This window comes from Hemitrygon akajei, chromosome 5 (assembly GCF_048418815.1).
Source record: "Hemitrygon akajei chromosome 5, sHemAka1.3, whole genome shotgun sequence".
Classification (NCBI taxonomy): Eukaryota; Metazoa; Chordata; class Chondrichthyes; order Myliobatiformes; family Dasyatidae; genus Hemitrygon; species Hemitrygon akajei.
In genome coordinates this window covers 86,513,896-86,536,658 of record NC_133128.1, presented here as the reverse complement: position 1 = coordinate 86,536,658, position 22,763 = coordinate 86,513,896, and the positions used below count along the sequence as shown (strand labels likewise).

General features: G+C 46.0%; 1 protein-coding gene across 1 annotated transcript in view; it reads right to left on the bottom strand.

The window, feature by feature from the left end:
* Positions 1-22,763, bottom strand: part of LOC140727221 (uncharacterized) — a 79,973-nt gene that overhangs the window by 15,069 nt on the left and 42,141 nt on the right. Inside the window, exons 6-9 of the mRNA XM_073044488.1 lie at positions 18,556-18,669; positions 18,272-18,420; positions 11,895-11,959; positions 6,652-6,797 (exon numbers count right to left, since the gene is read on the bottom strand). Of these exons, the coding sequence (XP_072900589.1) occupies positions 6,652-6,797; positions 11,895-11,959; positions 18,272-18,420; positions 18,556-18,669 (474 nt within the window). The remainder of the gene's footprint in view (positions 1-6,651; positions 6,798-11,894; positions 11,960-18,271; positions 18,421-18,555; positions 18,670-22,763) is intronic.

Sequence of the window (22,763 nt, the reverse complement as noted above, 5' to 3'; positions counted from 1 at the left end):
GGTTGGTGCTGGACCACAGGATAGGGAGTTTGTAGAGTGTCTACGGTATGCATTCTTGGAACAGCTTGTACGAGAGCCGACCAGGGACAAGACTATTCTGGATTTAGTGTTATGTAATGAACAGAATTTGATAAGCGATCTTGCAGTAAAGGAGCCATTAGGAGGTAGTGATCATAATATGATAAGTTTTTATCTGCAATTTGAGAAGGATAAGGGCAGCTCGGAAGTGTCAGTGTTGCAGTTGAATAGGGGAAACTATGGAGCCATGAGGGAGGAGCTGGCCAAAGTTGACTGGATGGATAGCCTAGCAGAAAGGACGGTGGAACAGCAATGGCAGGTATTCTTGGGAATAATGCACAAGGTGCAAAATCAGTTCATCCCCCAGAGAAGGAAGGATTCAAAAGGGGGAAAGGGGCCACAGTGGTTGACAAAGGAAGTCAGAGATTGCATAGCATTAAAAAAAAGGAAGTATGACAGAGCTAAGGTGAGTGGGAGGACAGATGATTGGGAAGTTTTTAAGGAACAACAGAACTTAACTAAAAAGACAATACGGGGAGAAAAAATGAGGTACGAATGCAAGCTAGCCAGGAATATAAAGGAGGATAGCAAAAGCTTTTTTAGGTATGTGAAGAGAAAGAAGATAGTTAAGAACAATGTTGGGCCCTTGAAGAATGAATTGGGTGAAATTGTTATGGGAAACAGAGAAATGGCAGAAGAATTTAATGAGTACTTTAGATCTGTTTTCACTAAGGAAGACACAAGCAATCTCCCAGATGTATGGATGGGCCAAGGACATAGGGTAACAGAGGAAATGAAACAGATTGACATTAGGAAGGAAACGGTGATGAGTAGACTGATGGGACTGAAGGCTGACAAATCCCCAGGTCCAGATGGTCTGCATCCTAGGGTACTAAAGGAGGTGGCTCTGGAAATTGCGGATGCATTGGTAATCATTTTCCAATGTTCCTTAGATTCAGGATCAGTTCCTGAGGATTGGAGAATGGCTAATGTTATCCCACTTTTTAAGAAAGGAGGGAGGGAGAAAACAGAGAACTATCGACCTGTCAGCCTAACATCGGTGGTGGGGAAGATGCTAGAGTCCATTATTAAGGATGAAATAGTGGCATATCTAGATAGCAGTGATAGGATTGGGCCAAGCCAGCATGGATTTACCAAGGGTAAATCATGCTTGATTAATCTGTTGGAGTTTTTCGAGGACGTAACCAGGAAGTTATATGGGGGAAGATCCAGTGGATGTAGTGTACCTCGATTTTCAGAAGGCATTTGATAAGGTCCCACATAGGAGATTGGTGGGTAAAATCAAAGCTCAAGGAATCGGGGGGAAGACATTGACATGGATGGAAAACTGGTTGGCAGATAGAAAGCAAAGGGTAGCAGTGAATGGGTGTTTCTCGGAATGGCAGGTGGTGACTAGTGGGGTGCCACAGGGCTCGGTATTGGGACCACAGCTGTTTACAATTTACGTCAACGATTTGGATGAAGGCATTGAAAATAACATCAGCAAATTTGCTGATGATACTAAGCTGGGTGGCAGTGTGACATGTGATGAGGATGTTGGAGGAGAATTCAGGGTGACTTGGATAGGCTGGGTGAGTGGGCAGATACTTGGCAGATGACGTTTAATGTGAATAAGTGTGAGGTTATCCACTTTGGGAGTAAGAACAGGAAGGCAGATTATTATCTGAACGGTGTAGAGTTAGGTAAGGGAGAAATACAAAGAGATCTAGGAGTCCTTGTTCATCAGTCACTGAAGGTGAATGAGCAAGTGCAGCAGGCAGTGAAGAAGGCTAATGGAATGTTGGCCTTTATTACAAAGGGAATTGAGTACAAGAGCAAGGAAATCCTCATGCATTTGTACAGAGCCCTGGTGAGACCACACCTGGAGTATTGTGTACAGTAAGGAAGGACATCCTGGCTGTACAGGAAGTGCAGCGTAGATTCACGAGGTTAATTCCTGGGATGTCTGGACTGTCTTACGCAGAGAGGTTAGAGAGACTGGGCTTGTACACGCTGGAATTAAGGAGATTGAGAGGGGATCTGATTGAAACATATAAGATTATTAAGGGATTGGACAAGATAGAGGCAGGAAATATGTTCCAGATGCTGGGAGAGTCCAGTACCAGAGGGCATGGTTTGAGAATAAGGGGTAGGTCATTTAGGACAGAATTAAGGAAAAACTTCTTCTCCCAGAGAGTTGTGGGGGTCTGGAATGCACTGCCTCGGAAGGTAGTGGAGGCCAATTCTCTGGATGCTTTCAAGAAGGAGCTAGATAGGTATCTTATGGATAGGGGAATCAAGGGATATGGGGACAAGGCAGGAACCGGGTATTGATAGTAGTTGATCAGCCATGATCTCAAAATGGCGGTGCAGGCTCGAAGGGCCGAATGGTCTACTTCTGCACCTATTGTCTTTACTCAGGGGGTAGTGAGAGGGTGGAACGAGTTGCCAGAGGAAGTGTTGGATGCAAGTTCGATTACAATATTTATTAAGTTTGGTTAAGTACATGGAGGGCTATGGTCCAGTAACAGGCTGATGGGACTTAGCAGAATAACAGTTTGGAATGGACTAGATGGGCCAAAGGGCCTGTAGCACTCTATGACTCTATCAAACATCTAACTCCCCCCTCACCGAGCACCTCCTCCTCCTACATTTGGCTGCTTACTGTCCATGGGAGTCTAGTCTTAAAGGGGACAGCAGAAAAGGCAGAATAAAACAGGTTCGGTGTTAAGGCTGATTTATACCTGTGCATCGCATCTCTGCCGTAAGTACCGCGTACCCTACGCCGTAGGGTGACATGCACCTCCCCAAAAAAGTAACTCGCGCATCGCGGTGACGCAGACCACAACAAATGTGATTGGTCTGCTTGGCAGCATCGCATTTCCTCCTACACATTTCCGGTTGCTTCTTTTCCGCCATGTTTGTAGGCTGTGCCTACACCGATGTGAAATAGATGAACCAAATCATCAAGTCTACCTGCCGACATGAGAAAATGTTTGAAATGTTCCTCGCCCATGTCTTTCACAAAGAAACTCAACACAGTAGCACAGAAACCCCACCGCCAACTAGCGTTTTGGCGCACACCAACTCATGCTCGTTACGGCGTAGAGCGGCGCAGAAGTGAAAATCAGGCCTACGGTGTAGCCTGTACGCACAAGTATAAATCAGCCTTTACGTGTAAGTCGAGACATTGAGGCCTGAAGGTCAAAACCCCCTGACTGGTAAGTCCTGGGGCAATACCCAGAGGTTGGCAAAGTCTGGAGGGCAAAGCTGAAGATCAAAGTCTAGTAGTCAGAAAGACCAGAGGTAGAGGCCCACAGGTTGAAGCCCCTGGGTTTGCTTGTGCAGAGGTCAGAGGCCTAATGCCTGCGAGTCTAGGCATCAGAGGGCTGGAGGTGTGTGTGTGTGTGTGTGAGTGTGTGTGTGTGTGTGTGTGAGAGTGTGTGTGTGTGTGTGTGTGTGTGTGTGTGTGTGTGTGTGTGTGTGTGTGTGTGTGTGTGTGTGTTTGTTTGTTTGTTTGTTTGTTTGTTATTGTCTTGTTACTGCTGCCAGTGTTGGTCTGCTGTACCTGGTGGATGTGTGATGTTGGCACCAAACTGTGTGGTGAAACATGGGCTGCCCCTGCCCCCAGCACATTGGTGGGTGTGTTGGTTGTTCACACATTTCACAGTATGCTTCGATTATGCAGGGTAACTAAATCAGATTTATTACACTAAGGTGTAATTCCTGGGGCAATGGGCCCATTAAACTGAGCACATTTTCAATGCCACCGATGGGAATGAGGATCAAGGCAGTCACTGCCAAAGTGCCAGGCCCCGATGGAGTACCTGGTAGGCTTCTGAAAACCTGTGCCAACCAACTGGCAAGAGTGTTCAAGGACAGCTTCAATCTCTCATTGTAGCGGGAGGTTCCAACCTGCTTCAAAAAGGTGTCAATCATACCGGTGCCCAAGAAGAGCTGGGTGAGTTGCCTCAATTGCCCAGTAGCACCCACATCTACTGTGATGAAGTGCTTTGAGAGGCTGGTTATGGCCAGAATCAACCCCTGCCTAAGCAAGGGGCTTGGACCCACTGCAATTTGCCTATTGCCACAATAGGTCTATGGTGGACACAAACTCATTGGTTCTTCATACAGCCTTGGATCACCTGGACAATAGGAATACTGACATCAGTCTGCTGTTTACTGGTTACAATTCAGCAGTCAACATTATCATATCCTCAGTACTAATCGATAAGCTTAAAAACTTGGGCCTCTGTACCTCCCTCTGGAACTGGATCCTTGACTTCTCACTAGGAAACTAGTCTGTGCGGATCAGAAATAACATCTCCTCCTCACTGACAATCCACACTGGCGAACCTCAGCGACGTGTGCTTAGCCCACTGCTCGACTCTCTCTACACCCATGGCTGTGGCTAGGCACAGCTCAGACAATTGTTGCTGGCAGAATCTCAGATGGTGACGAGGAGGCGTACAGGAGTGAGAGAGATCAGCTGGTTGAGTGGTGTTGTAACAACAACCTCACAGTAAGACCAAGGAATTGATTGTGGACTTCAGGATAGGGAAGTCGAGGGAACACACTCCAGGCCTCAATAAGTGGAAAAGATGATCATTTTAAGGACAAGTTGCAGTGGTTGTGTCTCTGGCACCGAGACTGGACCCTCAGCTCAGAAGGGAAGGAAGGAAAAGAGGAGAGCAGTAGTGATAGGGGATTCGATAGTTAGGGGGACAAATAGGAGGTTCTGTGGAAGAGATTGAGAATTCCGGATGGTCTGTTGCCTCCCTGGTGCCAGGGTCCGCGATATCTCGGATCGAGTTCTCAGTATTCTCAAGAGGGAGGGTGAGCAGCCAGATGTCGTGGTCCATGTAGGGACCAATGACGTGGATAGGAAGAAGGAGGAGGTCCTGCAAAGAAAGTTTAGTGAGTTAGGTGCAAAGTTGAAGGACAGGACCTCCAGGTAAATGTACCTGGAGGTATAATTTAAGTTAAATGTAATTTAATGGTATAATTTAACTATTAAGTTAAATGTACCCCTACATTTACAATCCTGCTACATTACCCACCCTTTCTGTAGCTGTAATAGTATCCCTGACCAGTAATGCCACCCCTCCTCCCCTTTTCCCCCCTCTCTATCCCTTTTAATGCACTGAAATCAATTTAAGTTAAGTTAAATGTACCATTAAATTAACTTATAATTTAAGTTAAGAAAGCTTATGGAGTGTTAGCTTTCATAAGTCGAGGGATAGAGTTTAAGAGTCGCGGGGTAATGATGCAGCTCTATAAAACACTTGGAGTACTGTGTCCAGTTCTGGTCGCCTCACTATAGGAAGGATGTGGAAGCATTGGAAAGGGTACAGAGGAGATTACCAGGATGCTGCCTGGTTTAGAGAGTGTGCATTATGATCAGAGATTAAGGGAGTTAGGGCTTTACTCTCTGGAGAGAAGGAGGATGAGAGGAGACATGATAGAGGTATACAAGATATTAAGAGGAATAGATAGAGTGGACAGCCAGCACCTCTTCCCCAGGGCACCACTGCTCAATACAAGAGGACATGGCTTTAAGGTAAGGGAAGGGAAGTTCAAGGGGGATATTAGAGGAAGGTTTTTTACTCAGATAGTGGTTGGTGCATGGAGTCAGTGGTGGAGGCAGATACACTAGTGAAATTTAAGAGACTACTAGACAGGTATATGGAGGAATTTAAGGGGGAGGGTTATATGGGAGGCAGGGTTTAAGGGTCGGCACAACATTGTGGGCTGAAGGGCCTGTATTGTGCTGTATTGTTCTTTGTTATCATTTTCAAGTTCCTGGGTGTCAACATCTTGACGATCTATTAATATAATTGCAAAGAAGGCCGGACAGTGGCTACGCTTCATTAGTTTGAGATTTGTTATGTCACCACAGACTCTACCAAATTACTACAGAAAGACCTTGGAGAGCATTCTAACTGATTGCATCTCTGTCTGGTGTAGAGAGGCCATTGTACCAGATCTGAAAGAGCTGTACAGGGTTACAGTCTCAGCCCGCTCCATCTTGGGCACTAGCCCCCTCAGCCTCGAGGGTTTCTTCAAAAGGCGACGCTTCAAAAAGACAGCATCTACCGTTAAGGACCCCCCATCGCCCAGGACATGCCCTCTTCTCATTGCTACCATCAGGGAGGAGGTACAGGAGCCTGAATGTTTTGCAACCAGCTTCTTCCCCTCAGCCATCAGATTTCTTAATGCACAATGATCAAATCCATGTCACTAACTCACTATTCTTGCTCTTTTTTTGCACAACTTATTATATTTTTTAATATATACTTGTACATGTATTCCTGGTTGTCATTTATAGTTTTCAAAATATATTACAATGTACTGCTGTCGCAAAACAACAGGTTTCATCATTTATGCCCGATACATTAAAGCTGGCTGGTTCCGATTCTAACTTTGGTCCCCTCAAAGGGTAGATTAGTGACCAAGCCCACAGACTCTCACAGCTACCTAACAACCTCTTCCCACCCTGTTACCTATAACAACTCCGTTCCATTTTTCCCAGTTTGTCTTTGATAACCACACCTTCCGCATTGGTTGTTCCCAGATGAAACGCCCTTTTCCTCAGCTGCGATTAAGGAGAATATCATCGCTGACTCGACTCACCTCAGCCTCCTTGAAGGATGGTGCACTAGGAACATACTGTGAGAGATCTTCGAATGTTACAGTCTTGGCCTGGGGAGGTTTCAACGTCCATCCTTGCTTCATGCAATGTTCTGATGATAGCCTGAATGAGATGGTCCTTATGCTAGCTGTAATCACCACAGCAAAGGGGAAAACATTAGCCAGTGCTGGGAGCTGAACTGATTAAAGTCTACAACACCCTTCAGTCAAACGCCTAAAATACAGTGTTCACTAATTTATCATGCTCAATTCACAATGAAACTTGAGTTTTACAACAAACAAAGATGGATAGATAGATAAATACTGTATAGACAGATACTGTAGTTAGACAGAATGATACTGTAGGTAGACTGATAGATACTGTAGGCAGATAGATACTATAGAGAGATAGATACTGTAGATAGATAGATAGACAGACAGATGCTGTAGATAGATAGATAGATACTGTAGGTAGATAGATAGATACTGTAGGTAGACTGTATCTACCTACAGGCTGACTGTAGGTCTGGCTGACTGGCAGAAGGCAGAGAGAGAATAGAAGGGGCTGAAGACTAGTGGTGTTCCTGCGGGAGTCAGTGTTGGGTCCCCTGTGGGAGTTAGTCCTGACTGGATCCAATACTTTTCGCATAACTGCTTTTTTCACGTTGCACATCAATGATTTGGATGATGGAATTGACAGCTTTGTGGCCAAGTTTGCAGATGCCAGAAAGATAGGTGGAGGGTCAGGTAGTGTTGAGGAAGTAAAGCGTCTGCAAGAGGACTTGGACGGGTTGGGAGAACGGGCAAATGAAGAGTCAGATGCAATACAGTGTAGAAAAGTGTATGGTCATGCAGTTTGACTGAAGGAATAAAGGCGTACACTATTTTCTAAACCAGAAGCAAATTCAGAAGTCGGAGGTGCAAAGGGACTCGTGAGTCCCTGAAGGTTAACTTGCTGGTTTTGTCGGAGGTGAGGGAGGCAAATGCAATGTTAGCATTCATTTCCAGAGGACTGGAATATAAAAGATGTAACACTGAGGCTGGATAAGGCATTGGTCAATCAGTTTTTGCAGTATCGTGAGCAGATTGGGGTCCGTATCTCAGCAAGGATGTATCAGCATTGCCAATGGAGGTTTTTTAAAAAATTATTTATTTATTAGATTTTTAGAAAATTACAAAGAATAAATGTAATGATAAAATAGTGAGAGAAAAAAAAATATCAACCCTCCCCCCCTTAACCCTTATCTAAAGAAAGAAAAAAAAGAAAGAAGAGAAAGATTGCCTGGATATCGGAGGATCCCCACATGCTCCATGGAGTTCAAAATAATTTTTATTTTTACTTTTACTTTTCCCAATTACTTTATAATTTTATCTTCAAAGGACCTATGTATTTAATCCTATCTTTTGTAGGTATGGGAGCCAAATTTTCAAAAATATATCATATTCATTTCTTAGATTATATGTAATTTTTTGAAGTGGAATACAACTATATATTTCATTATTCCAACGATCCATAGTAAAATATAAATCAGATTTCCAAGTAACTGCGATAACTTTTTTGGCTACTGCCAATGCAATTTTTATAAATTTTTTCTGATTCTTATTCAATTTAAGTTTCGGTATTGTCCCTTCAATGTCTCCTAATAAAAATAATATTGGACTATGTGGGAGTTGTACTCCAGTAATTTGTTCCAATAAAAGTCTTAGATTTATCCAAAATGATTGAATTTTAAAACAAGACCAAGTAGAATGTAAAAAAGTACCAATTTCTTGATTACATCGAAAACATTGGTCAGACATATTTGAATTTAATCTATTTATTTTCTGTGGTGTTATATATAATTGATGTAAAAAATTATATTGTACTAATCTAAGTTGAACATTTATTGTATTTCTCATACTATCAGAACATAATCTTGACCAGTTTTTTCCATCAATTTTAACATTCAAATCAGATTCCCAGTTTTGTCTTGATTTATGAATTCCTGATTTAATTGTCTGTTTTTGAATCAAATTGTACATACAGGATGTAAATTTTTTAATTTTTCCTTTTTGAATTAATATTTCTATTTCACTAGGTTTTGGCATTAACATTGTTTGACCCAGCTTTTCTCGTAAATAAGCCTTTAATTGAAAATAACAGAAAAGAGTGTTGTTTGATATTTTATATTTATTTTTTAATTGATCAAACGACATTAATATACCTCATTCAAAACAATCCCCTATATATTTAATCCCCTTTTGGAACCAATTATGTAAAAGTTTATTATCCATTGTAAAAGGAATAAGCCTATTTTGAATTAAAGTTCTTTTTGCTAATAAAGATTTCTTTATCTCATCGTCCATATTTACCTTATTCCATAAATCAATCAAGTGTCTTAATATAGGAGATTCTTTTTTTTCCCGTATCCATTTGGATTCCCATTTATATATAAAATCTTCTGGTATGTTTTCTCCTATCTTATCTAATTCTATTCTAATCCATGCCGGTTTTTCTTCATCAAAAAAAGACGCAATAAATCTAAGTTGATTTGCTTTATAATAATTCTTAAAATCTGTAAGTTGTAACCCTCCTAAATCAAATTTACATGTCAATTTTTCCAATGATATTCTTGACATCTTTCCTTTCCAAAGAAATTTCCTTACATATTTATTCAGTTCTTGAAAGAACTTCTGAGGTAATTGTATTGGTAAAGTTTGGAATAAATATTGCAATCTAGGAAATATATTCATTTTTACAGCATTAACTCTACCTATTAATGTTATTGGTAACATCATCCATTTATCAAGATCCTCTTTTTTTTAATAATGGCAAATAATTTTGTTTATATAAATTTTTTACATCATTATCGACTCTTATACCTAAATATTTTATCCCATTTATTGGCCATCGAAATTGAGTTACTAATCGACATTGATTATAATTTCCTTTGGTAAGGGGTAAAATTTCACTTTTATCCCAATTTACTTTATACCCTGATATTTTCCCATTTTCTTCCAATCTAAAAGATAGTCTTTGCAAAGATTGCAATGGGTTTGTTAAATAAATCAAAACATCATCAGCAAATAAATTAATCTTATCCAATGGAGGTTCATGAGAATGGTCCCCGGAATGAAAGAATTAATTTATCAGGAGTGTTTAATGGCTCTGGGCCCGACTGCTGGAGTTTCGAAGAATGAGGGGGTATCTTCTTGAATCTGACTGAAAATTGAAAGGTCTGGATAGAGTGAACATCGGTAGCAGGTTTTCATAGTAGAAAAGCCCAGCAACAGAGAGCAAAGCCTCAGGATAGAAGGAGATTCAATCGAGAGGGCGGTGAATCTGGGAAATTCATTGCCACAGGGTATTGGGTATACATATAAAGCAGAGGCTGATAGGTTCTTGTTTAGTAAAGATGTCAAAGGTTTTGGAGAGAGGGCAGGAGAATGGGGTTACAGGGAAAAATAAATCAGCCATGATCGAATACAGGAGCAGACTCGATGGGCTGAAAGTCTCATTCTGCTCATGTGTCCTATGTTGTCTATTCCTTCTGTTTCCTCAATCTCCAACTGTGGGTAAACAACTGTGCGTTTACCCTACAAGTCAAAGTTCAAGTTTATTGTCATTCAAACGTACACATGTACACCACCAAATGAAATAATGCTCCTCTGGACCAAAGTGCACAACACAGTATGTATAACTCACACACAATACATAATGCTACAGTACCACTAGTAAATTAACAAATAATCAGGTGCATTTGCAACACAAGTTAAAAAGTAAACAGTATAACACTACTGGCGCTTCATGCGTGATGAAGCGCCTCTATTTCCTGAGGAGGCTGAGGTCCTTTAACATCTGCCGTACGATACTGAGGATGTTCTACGAGTCTGTGGTGGCCAGTGCTATCATATTTGCTGTTGTGTGCTGGGGCAGCTGGCTGAGGATAGCAGACACCAACAGAATCAACAAACTCATTCGTAAGGCCAGTGATGTTGTGGGGGTGGAACTGGACTCTCTGTTGGTGATGTCTGAAAAGAGGATGCTGTCTAAGTTGCATGCCATCTTGGACAATGGCTCCCATCCACTCCATAATGTACTAGTTAGGCACAGGAGTACATTCAGCCAGAGACTCATTCCACCGAGATACAACACTGAGCGTCATAGGAAATCATTCTTACCTGTGGCCATCAAACTTTACAGCTCCTCCCTCGGAGTGTCAGACACCCTGAGCCAATAGGCTGGTCCTGGACTTATTTCCACTTGGCATGATTAGCTTATTATTATTTAATTATTTATGGTTTTATATTGCTATATTTCTACACTATTCTTGGTTGGTGCTACTGTAACGAAACCCAATTTCCCTCGGGATCAATAAAGTATGTCTGTCTGTCTGTCTATCATGAGACCTGGGTGGTGCAGGGTGTTCAGTAGTCTTACAGCCGGGGTGAGGGGGAAGACACTGTTTCTCATCCTAACAGTTCTTGTCCTGATGCTACGGTACCGCCCGCCTGATGGTGGGGGAGTCGAAGAGATCGTTGGACGCATGGGAGGGGTCACTGACAACCGTTGCCCTCATGGTTTTATATACCTCAAAAAGATCACTCCACATTCCCCCTTGCTCTAATGATTAAAACCCTTGTTCAACCTCTCTCCATAACTTAGTTCCTCATGACACCCTCAGCACTCTTTCCAGCATAACAGCATCTTTCCTACAGCAGGGTGACCAACACCGAACACCATGTTCCAAATGCAGAACTTTAGTCTGCCCTTGTAGCCCACTCCAACCAAAATAAACTTCATCATCTCTGTGCTTTATAATGCTCAGCTCTCCCCATCAAATTTTAATTGGATGACTAGAAGTTAGCCTTACAGTCCTTGTCTTGTTTTAAAGCATTCCCCCTAAACCTTGAAGTTAGGGTAGGAGATCTTTCCGTTGCCTACCCTCACTTATCTTTCTGTGGTTAAGTAGCAGACTTTTTTTTAACTTATTAACAATATGCAGGCCACAGGAAATGGTCATCTGAATGGGATTAATTGTTAAGGCTTTTGAAAGAGCTGGCCAAAGCTCTATCCAGGTGCCCTGGGAAGACTAAGATTCGAAAATATATCCTTTGAAGTACCCAGCTGAAATAGTAGTATTGACCAGAAATCAGTTGTACTGGTGTGATGGAGCCATCACCATCCCTCAACCTTCCTTCTCCCCTCACACTTTAGCTGGTGTTAACAAGTCACAGACGCAGCTACAAGATTACTCATTACGTACTGAAAATAACTTTATCTCTGTGAATCACAGGGGTCATGTACATCCTCACTTCTGGATTTTTTATTCTGCAAACAACAGACAGATGCATAAAATTACTCCTGCAAGTAGAATAAAGACCATTTAAAATCAATTAGCAGAAATCAGGCTGGATAGTGAATCAGTCAGCTTGTCACGGATTGAGACTGAAGGCGAAATTGCTACCTTATCAAAGGTATGACTTCATCAAGGTTTGAAAGTCACTTTCTGGGAACATTCAACATATTTTACATTTTCCCCTCTGGTGCTGTATTCAACTATCAAATCTTTATAAGCAGCTTCTTCAACAACCAGTACCTTTACTCATATAATGTTAACGACTACCCCATATCCAAATCATTACCCTATCTCCATCTCCAAACCACCACCCCATCTCCATCTCCAAACCACCGTCCCATCTCCATACCACTACCCCATCTGCAAACCACCACCCTATCTCCATACCACTACCCCATCTGCAAACCACCTCCCCATCTCCATCTCCAACCCACCACCCTATCTCCATACCACTACCCCATCTGCAAACCACCTCCCCATCTCCATCTCCAAACCACCACCCCATCTCCATACCACTACCCCATCTGCAAACCACCACCCCATCTCCAAACCACTGCCCTATCTCCATACCACCACCCCATCTCTATACCACTACCCCATCTCTATACCACTACCCCATCTCCATCTCCATACCACCACCCCATCTCCAGCTCCAAACCACTGCCCCATCTCCATCTCCAAACCACCTCCCCATCTCCATCTCCAAACCACCACCCCATCTCCATCTCCAAACCACCACCCCATCTCCATCTCCAAACCACCACCCCATCTCCATCTCCAAACCACCACTCCATCTCCAAACCACCACCCCATCTCCATCTCCAAACCACCACATCTCCATCTCCAAACCACCACATCTCCATCTCCAAACCACCACCCCATCTCCATCTCCAAACCACCACTCCATCTCCATACCACCACTCCATCTCCAACTCCAAACCACCACCCCATCTCCATCTCCAAACCACCACATCTCCATTTCCAAACCACCACCTTATTTCCATCTCCAAACCACCACATCATCTCCATCTCCAAACCACCACCCCATCTCCATCTCCAAACCACCACCCCATCTCCATCTCCAAACCACTGCACCATCCCCATCTCCAAACCACCACCTCATCTCCATCTCCAAAACATCACTCCATCTCCAAACCACTACCCCATCTCCATCTCCAAACCACCACCCCATCTCCATCTCCAAACCACCACTCCATCTCCATCCCACCACCGCATCTCCATCTCCATCCCACCACCGCATCTCCATCTCCAAACCACCACCTCATCTCCATCTCCAAACCACCACCCCATCTCCAAACCACCACCCCATCCCCATCTCCAAACCACCTCCCCATCTCCATCTCCAAACCACCACATCTCCATCTCCAAACTACCACCCCATCGCCATCTCCAAACCACCACCCCATCTCCATCTCCAAACCACCACCCCATCTCCATCTCCAAACCACCACCCCATCTCCATCTCCAAACCACCACCCCATCCCCATCTCCAAACCACCACCCCATCTCCATCTCCAAAGCACCACCCCATCTCCATCTCCAAACCACCGCCCCATCTCCATCTCCAAAGCACCGCCCCATCTCCATCTCCAAAGCACCACCCCATCTCCATCTCCAAACCACCACCCCATCTCCATCTCCAAACCACCGCCCCATCTCCATCTCCAAAGCACCACCCCATCTCCATCTCCAAACCACCACCCCATCTCCATCTCCATCCCACCACCTCATCTCCATCTCCAAACCACCACCCCATCCCCATCTCCAAACCACCACCCCATCTCCATCTCCAAACCACCACCCCATCTCCATCTCCAAACCACCACTCCATCTCCATCTCCAAACCAGCACCCCATCTCCATCTCCAAACCACCACCCCATCTCCATCTCCAAACCACCACATCTCCATTTCCAAACCACCACCCCATCTCCATCTCCAAACCACCACCCCATCTCCATCTCCAAACCACCACCCCATCTCCATCTCCAAACCACCACCCCATCTCCATCTCCAAAGCACCACCTCATCTCCATCTCCAAACCACCACCCCATCTCCATCTCCAAAGCACCACCTCATCTCCATCTCCAAACCACCATTTCATCTCCAAACCACCACCCCATCTCCATCTCCATACCACCACCCCATCTCCATCTCCAAACCACCACCCCATCCCCATCTCCAAAGCACCACCTCATCTCCATCTCCAAACCACCATTTCATCTCCAAACCACCACCCCATCTCCAAACCACCACCTCATCTCCATCTCCAAACCACGACCCCATCTCCAAACCACCACCTTATCTCCATCTCCAAACCACCATTTCATCTCCAAACCACCACCCCATCTCCATCTCCAAACCACCACACCATCTCCATACCACTGTTCCATCTTCATCTCCAAACCACTACCTCATCTCCATCTCCAAACCACCACCTCATCTCCATCTCCAAACCAACACACCATCTCCATACCACTGTTCCATCTCCATCTCCAAACCACTGCACCATCTCTATCTCCAAACCACCACCCCATCTCCAGCTCCAAACCACTGCCCCATCTCCATCTCCAAACCACCTCCCCATCTCCATCTCCAAACCACCACCCCATCTCCAGCTCCAAACCACCACCCCATCTCCAGCTCCAAACCACCGCCCCATCTCCATCTCCAGACCACCACCCCATCTCCATCTCCAAACCACCTCCCCATCTCCATCTCCAAACCACCTCCCCATCTCCATCTCCAAACCACCTCCCCATCTCCATCTCCAAACCACCTCCCCATCTCCATCTCCAAACCACCACCCCATCTCTAAAGCCCTGAGAGTCATTCTTGCATTCTTAGTGCCTTCTGCAATGAAGACTGATGCAAAATACTTAGTAAGTTCCTCTGCTATTTCTTTGTCCTCCAATACTAATTCTCCAGCATCATTTTCCAGCTGTCTGATATCACCCTCATCTCTCTTTTACTCTGTATATATATGAAAAAACATTTTGTATCCTCTGATATTCCAGAAAAATGATTTTTGTGTGTTGCTCGGTTTTCCAGCATCTGCAGGTTTCTCTTGTTCATATGTTGAATGCTCATTTTGTTATACAGATCAGCCAGGTATGCCACATCTCCACGTAGAAGTTCAGACTTGTTTCCCAAGCTCTTGTCGACTTTGAGCAAAAATTTAACAACAGTGTCAAAAAGATCAACGAAACATTTTAAGCAGCAGCTTTTTAACAACCAACACATTTCAGTGTGAAGAAGCAAGTGTTTAAACTTTTCATCAGTATCTTGGCACAACTGGTGAAATATTCTGCTATTTAATAGATGAGCTTTAATTTTGTCGATAGCAGATATTACAAGAGTCATGCTTGAAAAAAGTCGCTGGCTGAGGCTTTTGGCTGTGAGATGCTGACAATGAATTACACGATGGATTGCAAACAGGCTTGGAATTTCTTTTTCCATAAATGCCACTAAACCAGCATGGTGACCTGTCATATATGGCACTCCATCTGTTGCACAACAAATCGTGTTCCTAATCGAAAATACTTCTATCCTCAATATACATTTTCAGCTCTTTGCAGATTGACTGTTGTTGATATTTGTTTTTAACTTTTTACAAAAGAGTATCTCTTTATAAACTTTTCCATTTTTGATAAAACTACACATATGCCATTAGTGATGCCTTGTTCTCTCACACAGCTGACTCATCCAGCTGTATCCCGAATTCTGTTTTTTGTAGCTGTCTGCATAGTTGATGCACAATGTCTTCTCATTTTGTCAATATGACGAGGTACAGTTACTACTCAGAGGAACTGACTTTAAAATACTGGTGTCCATTTTGAGAACAGTGGTAAGCATTTCTGATACAGTAGGCATTATTAATCTTTCACCAATTGTATGAGATTTTCCACACTTTGCTATCTCTTTGGAAATGTTATCAGAAGCATCGAGACCACTATCAAGGTCATTTTTAGCTTTCTTGGCAAATGACGACTGTAGAATGTTTTTCAAATATTTCTTTCATCTTCTGGAACTGAGTAATACCATAAGTAGCCTTTTCAGGTGTCTTTTACGGAAGAGTTCCTGCAATCTTGATGGTTTCATGGCCTCATTAGACAGTACAGTATTACTAATAAGACACATGGGGCATTGCTGATCTGATTGGAATGGAATAAAAACATACTCCAGGTATGTAACTTTGTATTGGTGCACTTTCTGTAATTTCTATTTCTTAGCAGGATTAGAATTCAAGGCTTCACTGCCTTCAGATTCTGAGATCGTGCCGCACATATTTATCCATCATTAACGGGGCTAAATTAAAATAAAAATGTTAACACAAACTTGGAATGCCTATCGGATGCTGACAACAGCAACGAGTTGACACAATTGGTTAGGTCTCGTGTCTTAAGTTAGGGTGCCACTTAATGCTCCCCGCTGACTTCTATTTTCTCTAACGCCTCCTTAGGACACATAACTGCCCACTGTTGGGAATCACTGATCTACCTTATTCCGTATATTACATCCATTCATATACAACACCTTCAGCCTTGTATTCATCGTCCTTTTTTGATTTTGGCTTCCTGTTACACTTTAGCTCATGCCACTGCCCTGTCACCTGCCTGTGCTTCCCCACAGCCTCACTACACTCTGCATATAGTTGATAACCAACTGCCCCATACTCAGCCCCATCACTCCGTTTCCCATCCCCCTACCAAATTACTTTCAATATTTTGGGTCGAAGCCCTTCGTCTAGACCAGACCCAAAGTGTTAAGCCTGTCCACTTTCCTTCAGAGAGACCCACCGAGATCCCCCAGCATTGCTCCTGGTTCCAGTATCTACAGTTTCTCGTGTGTCTAAGATTCAATGTGGACAATTGTACATTGTCAATATATTCTGGTTAAAAACTTCTACTGTCTGACAGGCAGTTAGTTGTGTATCCAGACTTTAACAAAGTCTTCAATATGCTGTTACATACCAGTCTATCAAAGAAAATTAAGGCACGGACTTGGAAATAATATACTGGTGTGGATCGACAACTGGTTTATGATAGAAACAGTAGAATTAAATGTTGTACTTTTTGGTTGGGAGATTGGGACTCATGGGGGTGCTCTTGGGAAGTGGAAACCACGGGTGCTATATCCAAATTTGCTGATGATACACAAAGTAATATTGTTTCTGCTCTCAGGATAAGGCTTTTCATTCCAGGACGAAGGAGATGTCTTCCTTTTTTAAACAAAGGGGCTTCCCTTCGTCCACCATCAACTCTGCTCTCAAACGCATCTCTCCCATTTCCCGCACATCTGCCCTCACCCCATCCGCCCGCCACCCCACTCGGGATAGGGTTCCCCTTGTCCTTACCTACCACCCTACCAGCCTCCAGGTCCAACGTATAATTCTCCGTAACTTCCGCCACCTCCAACGGGATCCCACCACAAAACACATTTTTCCCTCCCCCCCCTTTCTGCTTTTCGCAGGGATCGCTCCCTACATGACTCCCTTGTCTACTCGTCCCCCTCATCCCTTCCCACCGATCTCCCTCCTGGCACTTATCCTTGTAAACGGAACAATTGCTACACCTGCCCTTACACTTCCTCCCTCACCACCATTCAGGGCCCCAGACAGTCCTTCCAGGTGAGGCGACACTTCACCTGTGAGTCGGCTGGTGTGGTATACTGTGTCCGGTGCTCCCGGTGTGGCCTTTTATATATTGGTGAGACCCGACGCAGACTGGGAGACCGTTTCACTAAACACCTGCGCTCGGTCCACCAGAAAAAGCAGGATCTCCCAGTGGCCACACATTTTAATTCCACGTCCCATTCCCATTCTGATATGTCTATCCATGGCCTCCTCTATTGTCAAAATGAATCCAAACTCAGGTTGGAGGAACAGCACCTTATATACCGGCTGGGTAGCCTCCAACCTGATGGCATGAACATTGACTTCTCTAACTTCCGTTAATGCCCCTCCTCCCCTTCTTACTCCATCCCTGACAATATTTAGTTGTTTGTTTTTTTCTTAGTCTGCGGAAAGGTTATCTGGAACCTTACAAAACATCCAATATGAACGCAAAATCTGTTTTTCCTCAATGTTGAATAACGTTAGAGCAACTTCTAGAAAATCATTTTGATGCTTGAAGAATTGCAGGAATTTCTTCGGTTTGTATCGGGATCTACAGTCAAAGCCTTCAAGGGGTAACTGTACATCTAGTGATGCAAACCAAAAAATCAACAGAAATTCTTCCAACAACTACGATCTAGCTCCCTTACCTCGCTGCTAGCTTCATCATTGCTTCCTCTACCTCCAGCTCGGTCGGATAGAATCCATCCTGATCAGAATCTGACTCCTCGTAATCCAGATTCTCCTTCTGGTTCAAGATTTCCTGGTACAGCTCCCAGCTCATGTTGCAACAGAAGAGCTGTGCGCAAGATCGTTACAAAAAAGACAGTTTTAGTCTTCCCAGACCAAAAAAACGAGGGTGCAAATCCTCCGAACAAAAGAGTAGGAGATCGGTGTCAGGTTGGAAGTGCATTCATCGTCACAGTTCTCTCACCTTTACTGGACTGCTCGTCTCCAGCTGATGGGCGTTTGGGAACGGCATTCGGATTTGCTTGCAGAACTCACAAGTAGCAAAGCTGGATGACTTGACAATTGCTACCTGAAAATCCTAAGGAAGGAATAACAAGAAATAGCATTTACATCAACACCAACATGATAAACAAATCCAGGGCATGCCTAAGATGAGAGGGTTTACAGAGAGCGAGCGGTGGGTTCCTATGCCAGTGGTGTGGAGCTACTTATCACAGCAACGTGCAAGCAGCTCGAAGATAGGAACGTTGTGTAGGCTGAAGGGATTCATTTTGGTTGGGCATTTAATTACTAGTTTAATTAGTTCAGCACATGGTGGACCATAGGGCTTGTTCCAATGTGTGGAAGGAGGGAAATCAGATGGTTTCTGGAACGCGGAGACAAGGTTTTCCAGTGGAAGCGAGGAACAGACACAAGGCCTCTGTCCAATTACAGGGATTCCATTTTATCACCATCAACTGCCCCCAGACCCCACCACTCACCCACACAATCCATCAAGTGCCCCCAGACCCCACCACTCACCCCCACAATCCATCAAGTGCCCCCAGACCCCACCATTCATCCCCACAATCAATCAACTGCCCCCAGACCCCACCACTCACCCACACAATCAATCAACTGCCCCAGACCCCACCACTCACCCCCACAATCAATCAACTGCCCCCAGACCCTACCACTCACCCCCACAATCAATCAACTGCCCCCAGACCCCACCACTCACCCACACAATCAATCAACTGCCCCCAGACCCCACCACTCACCCACACAATCAACTGCCCCAGACCCCACCACTCACCCCCACAATCAATCAACTGCCCCCAGACCCTACCACTCACCCCCACAATCAAGTGCCCCCAGACACCACCACTCACCCACACAATCAACTGCCCCCAGACCCCACCACTCACCCACAATTAATCAACTGCCCCCAGACCCCACCACTCACCCACACAATCAACTGCCCCCAGACCCCACCACTCACCCACAATTAATCAACTGCCCCCAGACCCCACCACTCACCCACACAATCAACTGCCCCCAGACCCCACCACTCACCCACACAATTAATCAACTGCCCCCAGACCCCACCACTCACCCACACAATTAATCAAGTGCCCCCAGACCCCACCACTCACCCACACAATCAATCAACTGCCCCCAGACCCCACCACTCACCCACACAATCAATCAAGTGCCCCCAGACCCCACCACTCACCCACACAATCAATCAAGTGCCCCCAGACCCCACCACTCACTCACACAATCAATCAAGTGCCCCCCAGACCCCACCACTCACCCACACAATCAATCAACTGCCCCCAGACCCCACCACTCACCCACACAATCAATCAAGTGCCCCCAGACCCCACCACTCACCCACACAATCCATCAAGTGCCCCCAGACCCCATCACTCACTCACACAATCAATCAACTGCCCCCAGACCCCACCACTCACCCACACAATCAATCAACTGCCCCCAGACCCCACCACTCACCCACACAATCCATCAAGTGCCCCCAGACACCACCACTCACCCACACAATCAATCAACTGCCCCCAGACCCCACCACTCACCCACACAATCAATCAACTGCCCCCAGACCCCACCACTCACCCACACAATCAATCAACTGCCCCCAGACCCCACCACTCACCCACACAATCAATCAACTGCCCCCAGACCCCACCACTCACCCACACAATCAATCAACTGCCCCCAGACTCCACCACTCACTCACACAATCAATCAAGTGCCCCCAGACCCCACCACTCACCCACACAATCAATCAAGTGACCCCAGACCCCACCACTCACTCACACAATCAACTGCCCCCAGACTCCACCACTCACCCACACAATCAATCAACTGCCCCCAGACCCCACCACTCACTCACACAATCCATCAACTGCCCCCAGACCCTACCACTCACCCACACAATCCATCAAGTGCCCCCAGACCCCACCACTCACCCACACAATCCATCAAGTGCCCCCAGACCCCACCACTCACCCACACAATCAATCAACTGCCCCCAGACCCCACCACTCACTCACACAATCAATCAACTGCCCCCAGACCCCACCACTCACCCACACAATCCATCAAGTGCCCCCAGACCCCACCACTCACCCACACAATCAATCAACTGCCCCCAGACCCCACCACTCACCCACACAATCAATCAACTGCCCCCAGACCCCACCACTCACTCACACAATCAATCAACTGCCCCCAGACCCCACCACTCACCCACACAATCCATCAAGTGCCCCCAGACCCCACCACTCACCCACACAATCAATCAACTGCCCCCAGACCCCACCACTCACCCACACAATCAATCAACTGCCCCCAGACCCCACCACTCACTCACACAATCCATCAACTGCCCCCAGACCCTACCACTCACCCACACAATCCATCAAGTGCCCCCAGACCCCACCACTCACCCACACAATCCATCAAGTGCCCCCAGACCCCACCACTCACCCACACAATCAATCAACTGCCCCCAGACCCCACCACTCACTCACACAATCCATCAACTGCCCCCAGACCCCACCACTCACCCACACAATCAATCAAGTGCCCCCAGACCCCACCACTCAACCACACAATCAATCAACTGCCCCCAGACCCCACCACTCACCCACACAATCAATCAACTGCCCCCAGACCCCACCACTCACCCACACAATCAACTGCCCCCAGACTCCACCACTCACCCACACAATCAATCAACTGCCCCCAGACCCCACCACTCACCCACACAATCAATCAACTGCCCCCAGACCCCACCACTCACCCACACAATCAATCAACTGCCCCCAGACCCCACCACTCACTCACACAATCAACTGCCCCCAGACTCCACCACTCACCCACACAATCAATCAACTGCCCCCAGACTCCACCACTCACTCACACAATCAACTGCCCCCAGACTCCACCACTCACCCACACAATCCATCAACTGCCCCCAGACCCCACCACTCACTCACACAATCAATCAACTGCCCCCAGACCCCACCACTCACTCACACAATCAATCAAGTGCCCCCAGACCCTACCACTCACTCACACAATCAATCAACTGCCCCCAGACCCCACCACTCACTCACACAATCAATCAACTGCCCCCAGACCCTACCACTCACCCACACAATCAATCAACTGCCCCCAGACCCCACCACTCACCCACACAATCAATCAAGTGCCCCCAGACCCCACCACTCACCCACACAATCAATCAACTGCCCCCAGACCCCACCACTCACCCACACAATCCATCAACTGCCCCCAGACCCCACCACTCACCCCCAAAATCAATCAACTGCCCCCAGACCCCACCACTCACCCACACAATCAATCAACTGCCCCCAGACCCCACCACTCACCCACACAATCCATCAACTGCCCCCAGACCCCACCACTCACCCACACAATCCATCAACTGCCCCCAGACCCCACCACTCACCCACACAATCCATCAACTGCCCCCAGACCCCACCACTCACTCACACAATCAATCAACTGCCCCCAGACCCCACCACTCACTCACACAATCAATCAACTGCCCCCAGACCCCACCACTCACTCACACAATCAATCAACTGCCCCCAGACCCTACCACTCACCCACACAATCAATCAACTGCCCCCAGACCCCACCACTCACCCACACAATCAATCAAGTGCCCCCAGACCCCACCACTCACCCACACAATCAATCAACTGCCCCCAGACCCCACCACTCACCCACACAATCCATCAACTGCCCCCAGACCCCACCACTCACCCCCAAAATCAATCAACTGCCCCCAGACCCCACCACTCACCCACACAATCAATCAACTGCCCCCAGACCCCACCACTCACCCACACAATCCATCAACTGCCCCCAGACCCCACCACTCACCCACACAATCCATCAACTGCCCCCAGACCCCACCACTCACCCACACAATCAATCAACTGCCCCCAGACCCCACCACTCACCCACACAATCCATCAACTGCCCCCAGACCCCACCACTCACCCACACAATCAATCAACTGCCCCCAGACCCCACCACTCACCCACACAATCAATCAACTGCCCCCAGACCCCACCACTCACCCACACAATCAATCAACTGCCCCCAGACCCCACCACTCACCCACACAATCCA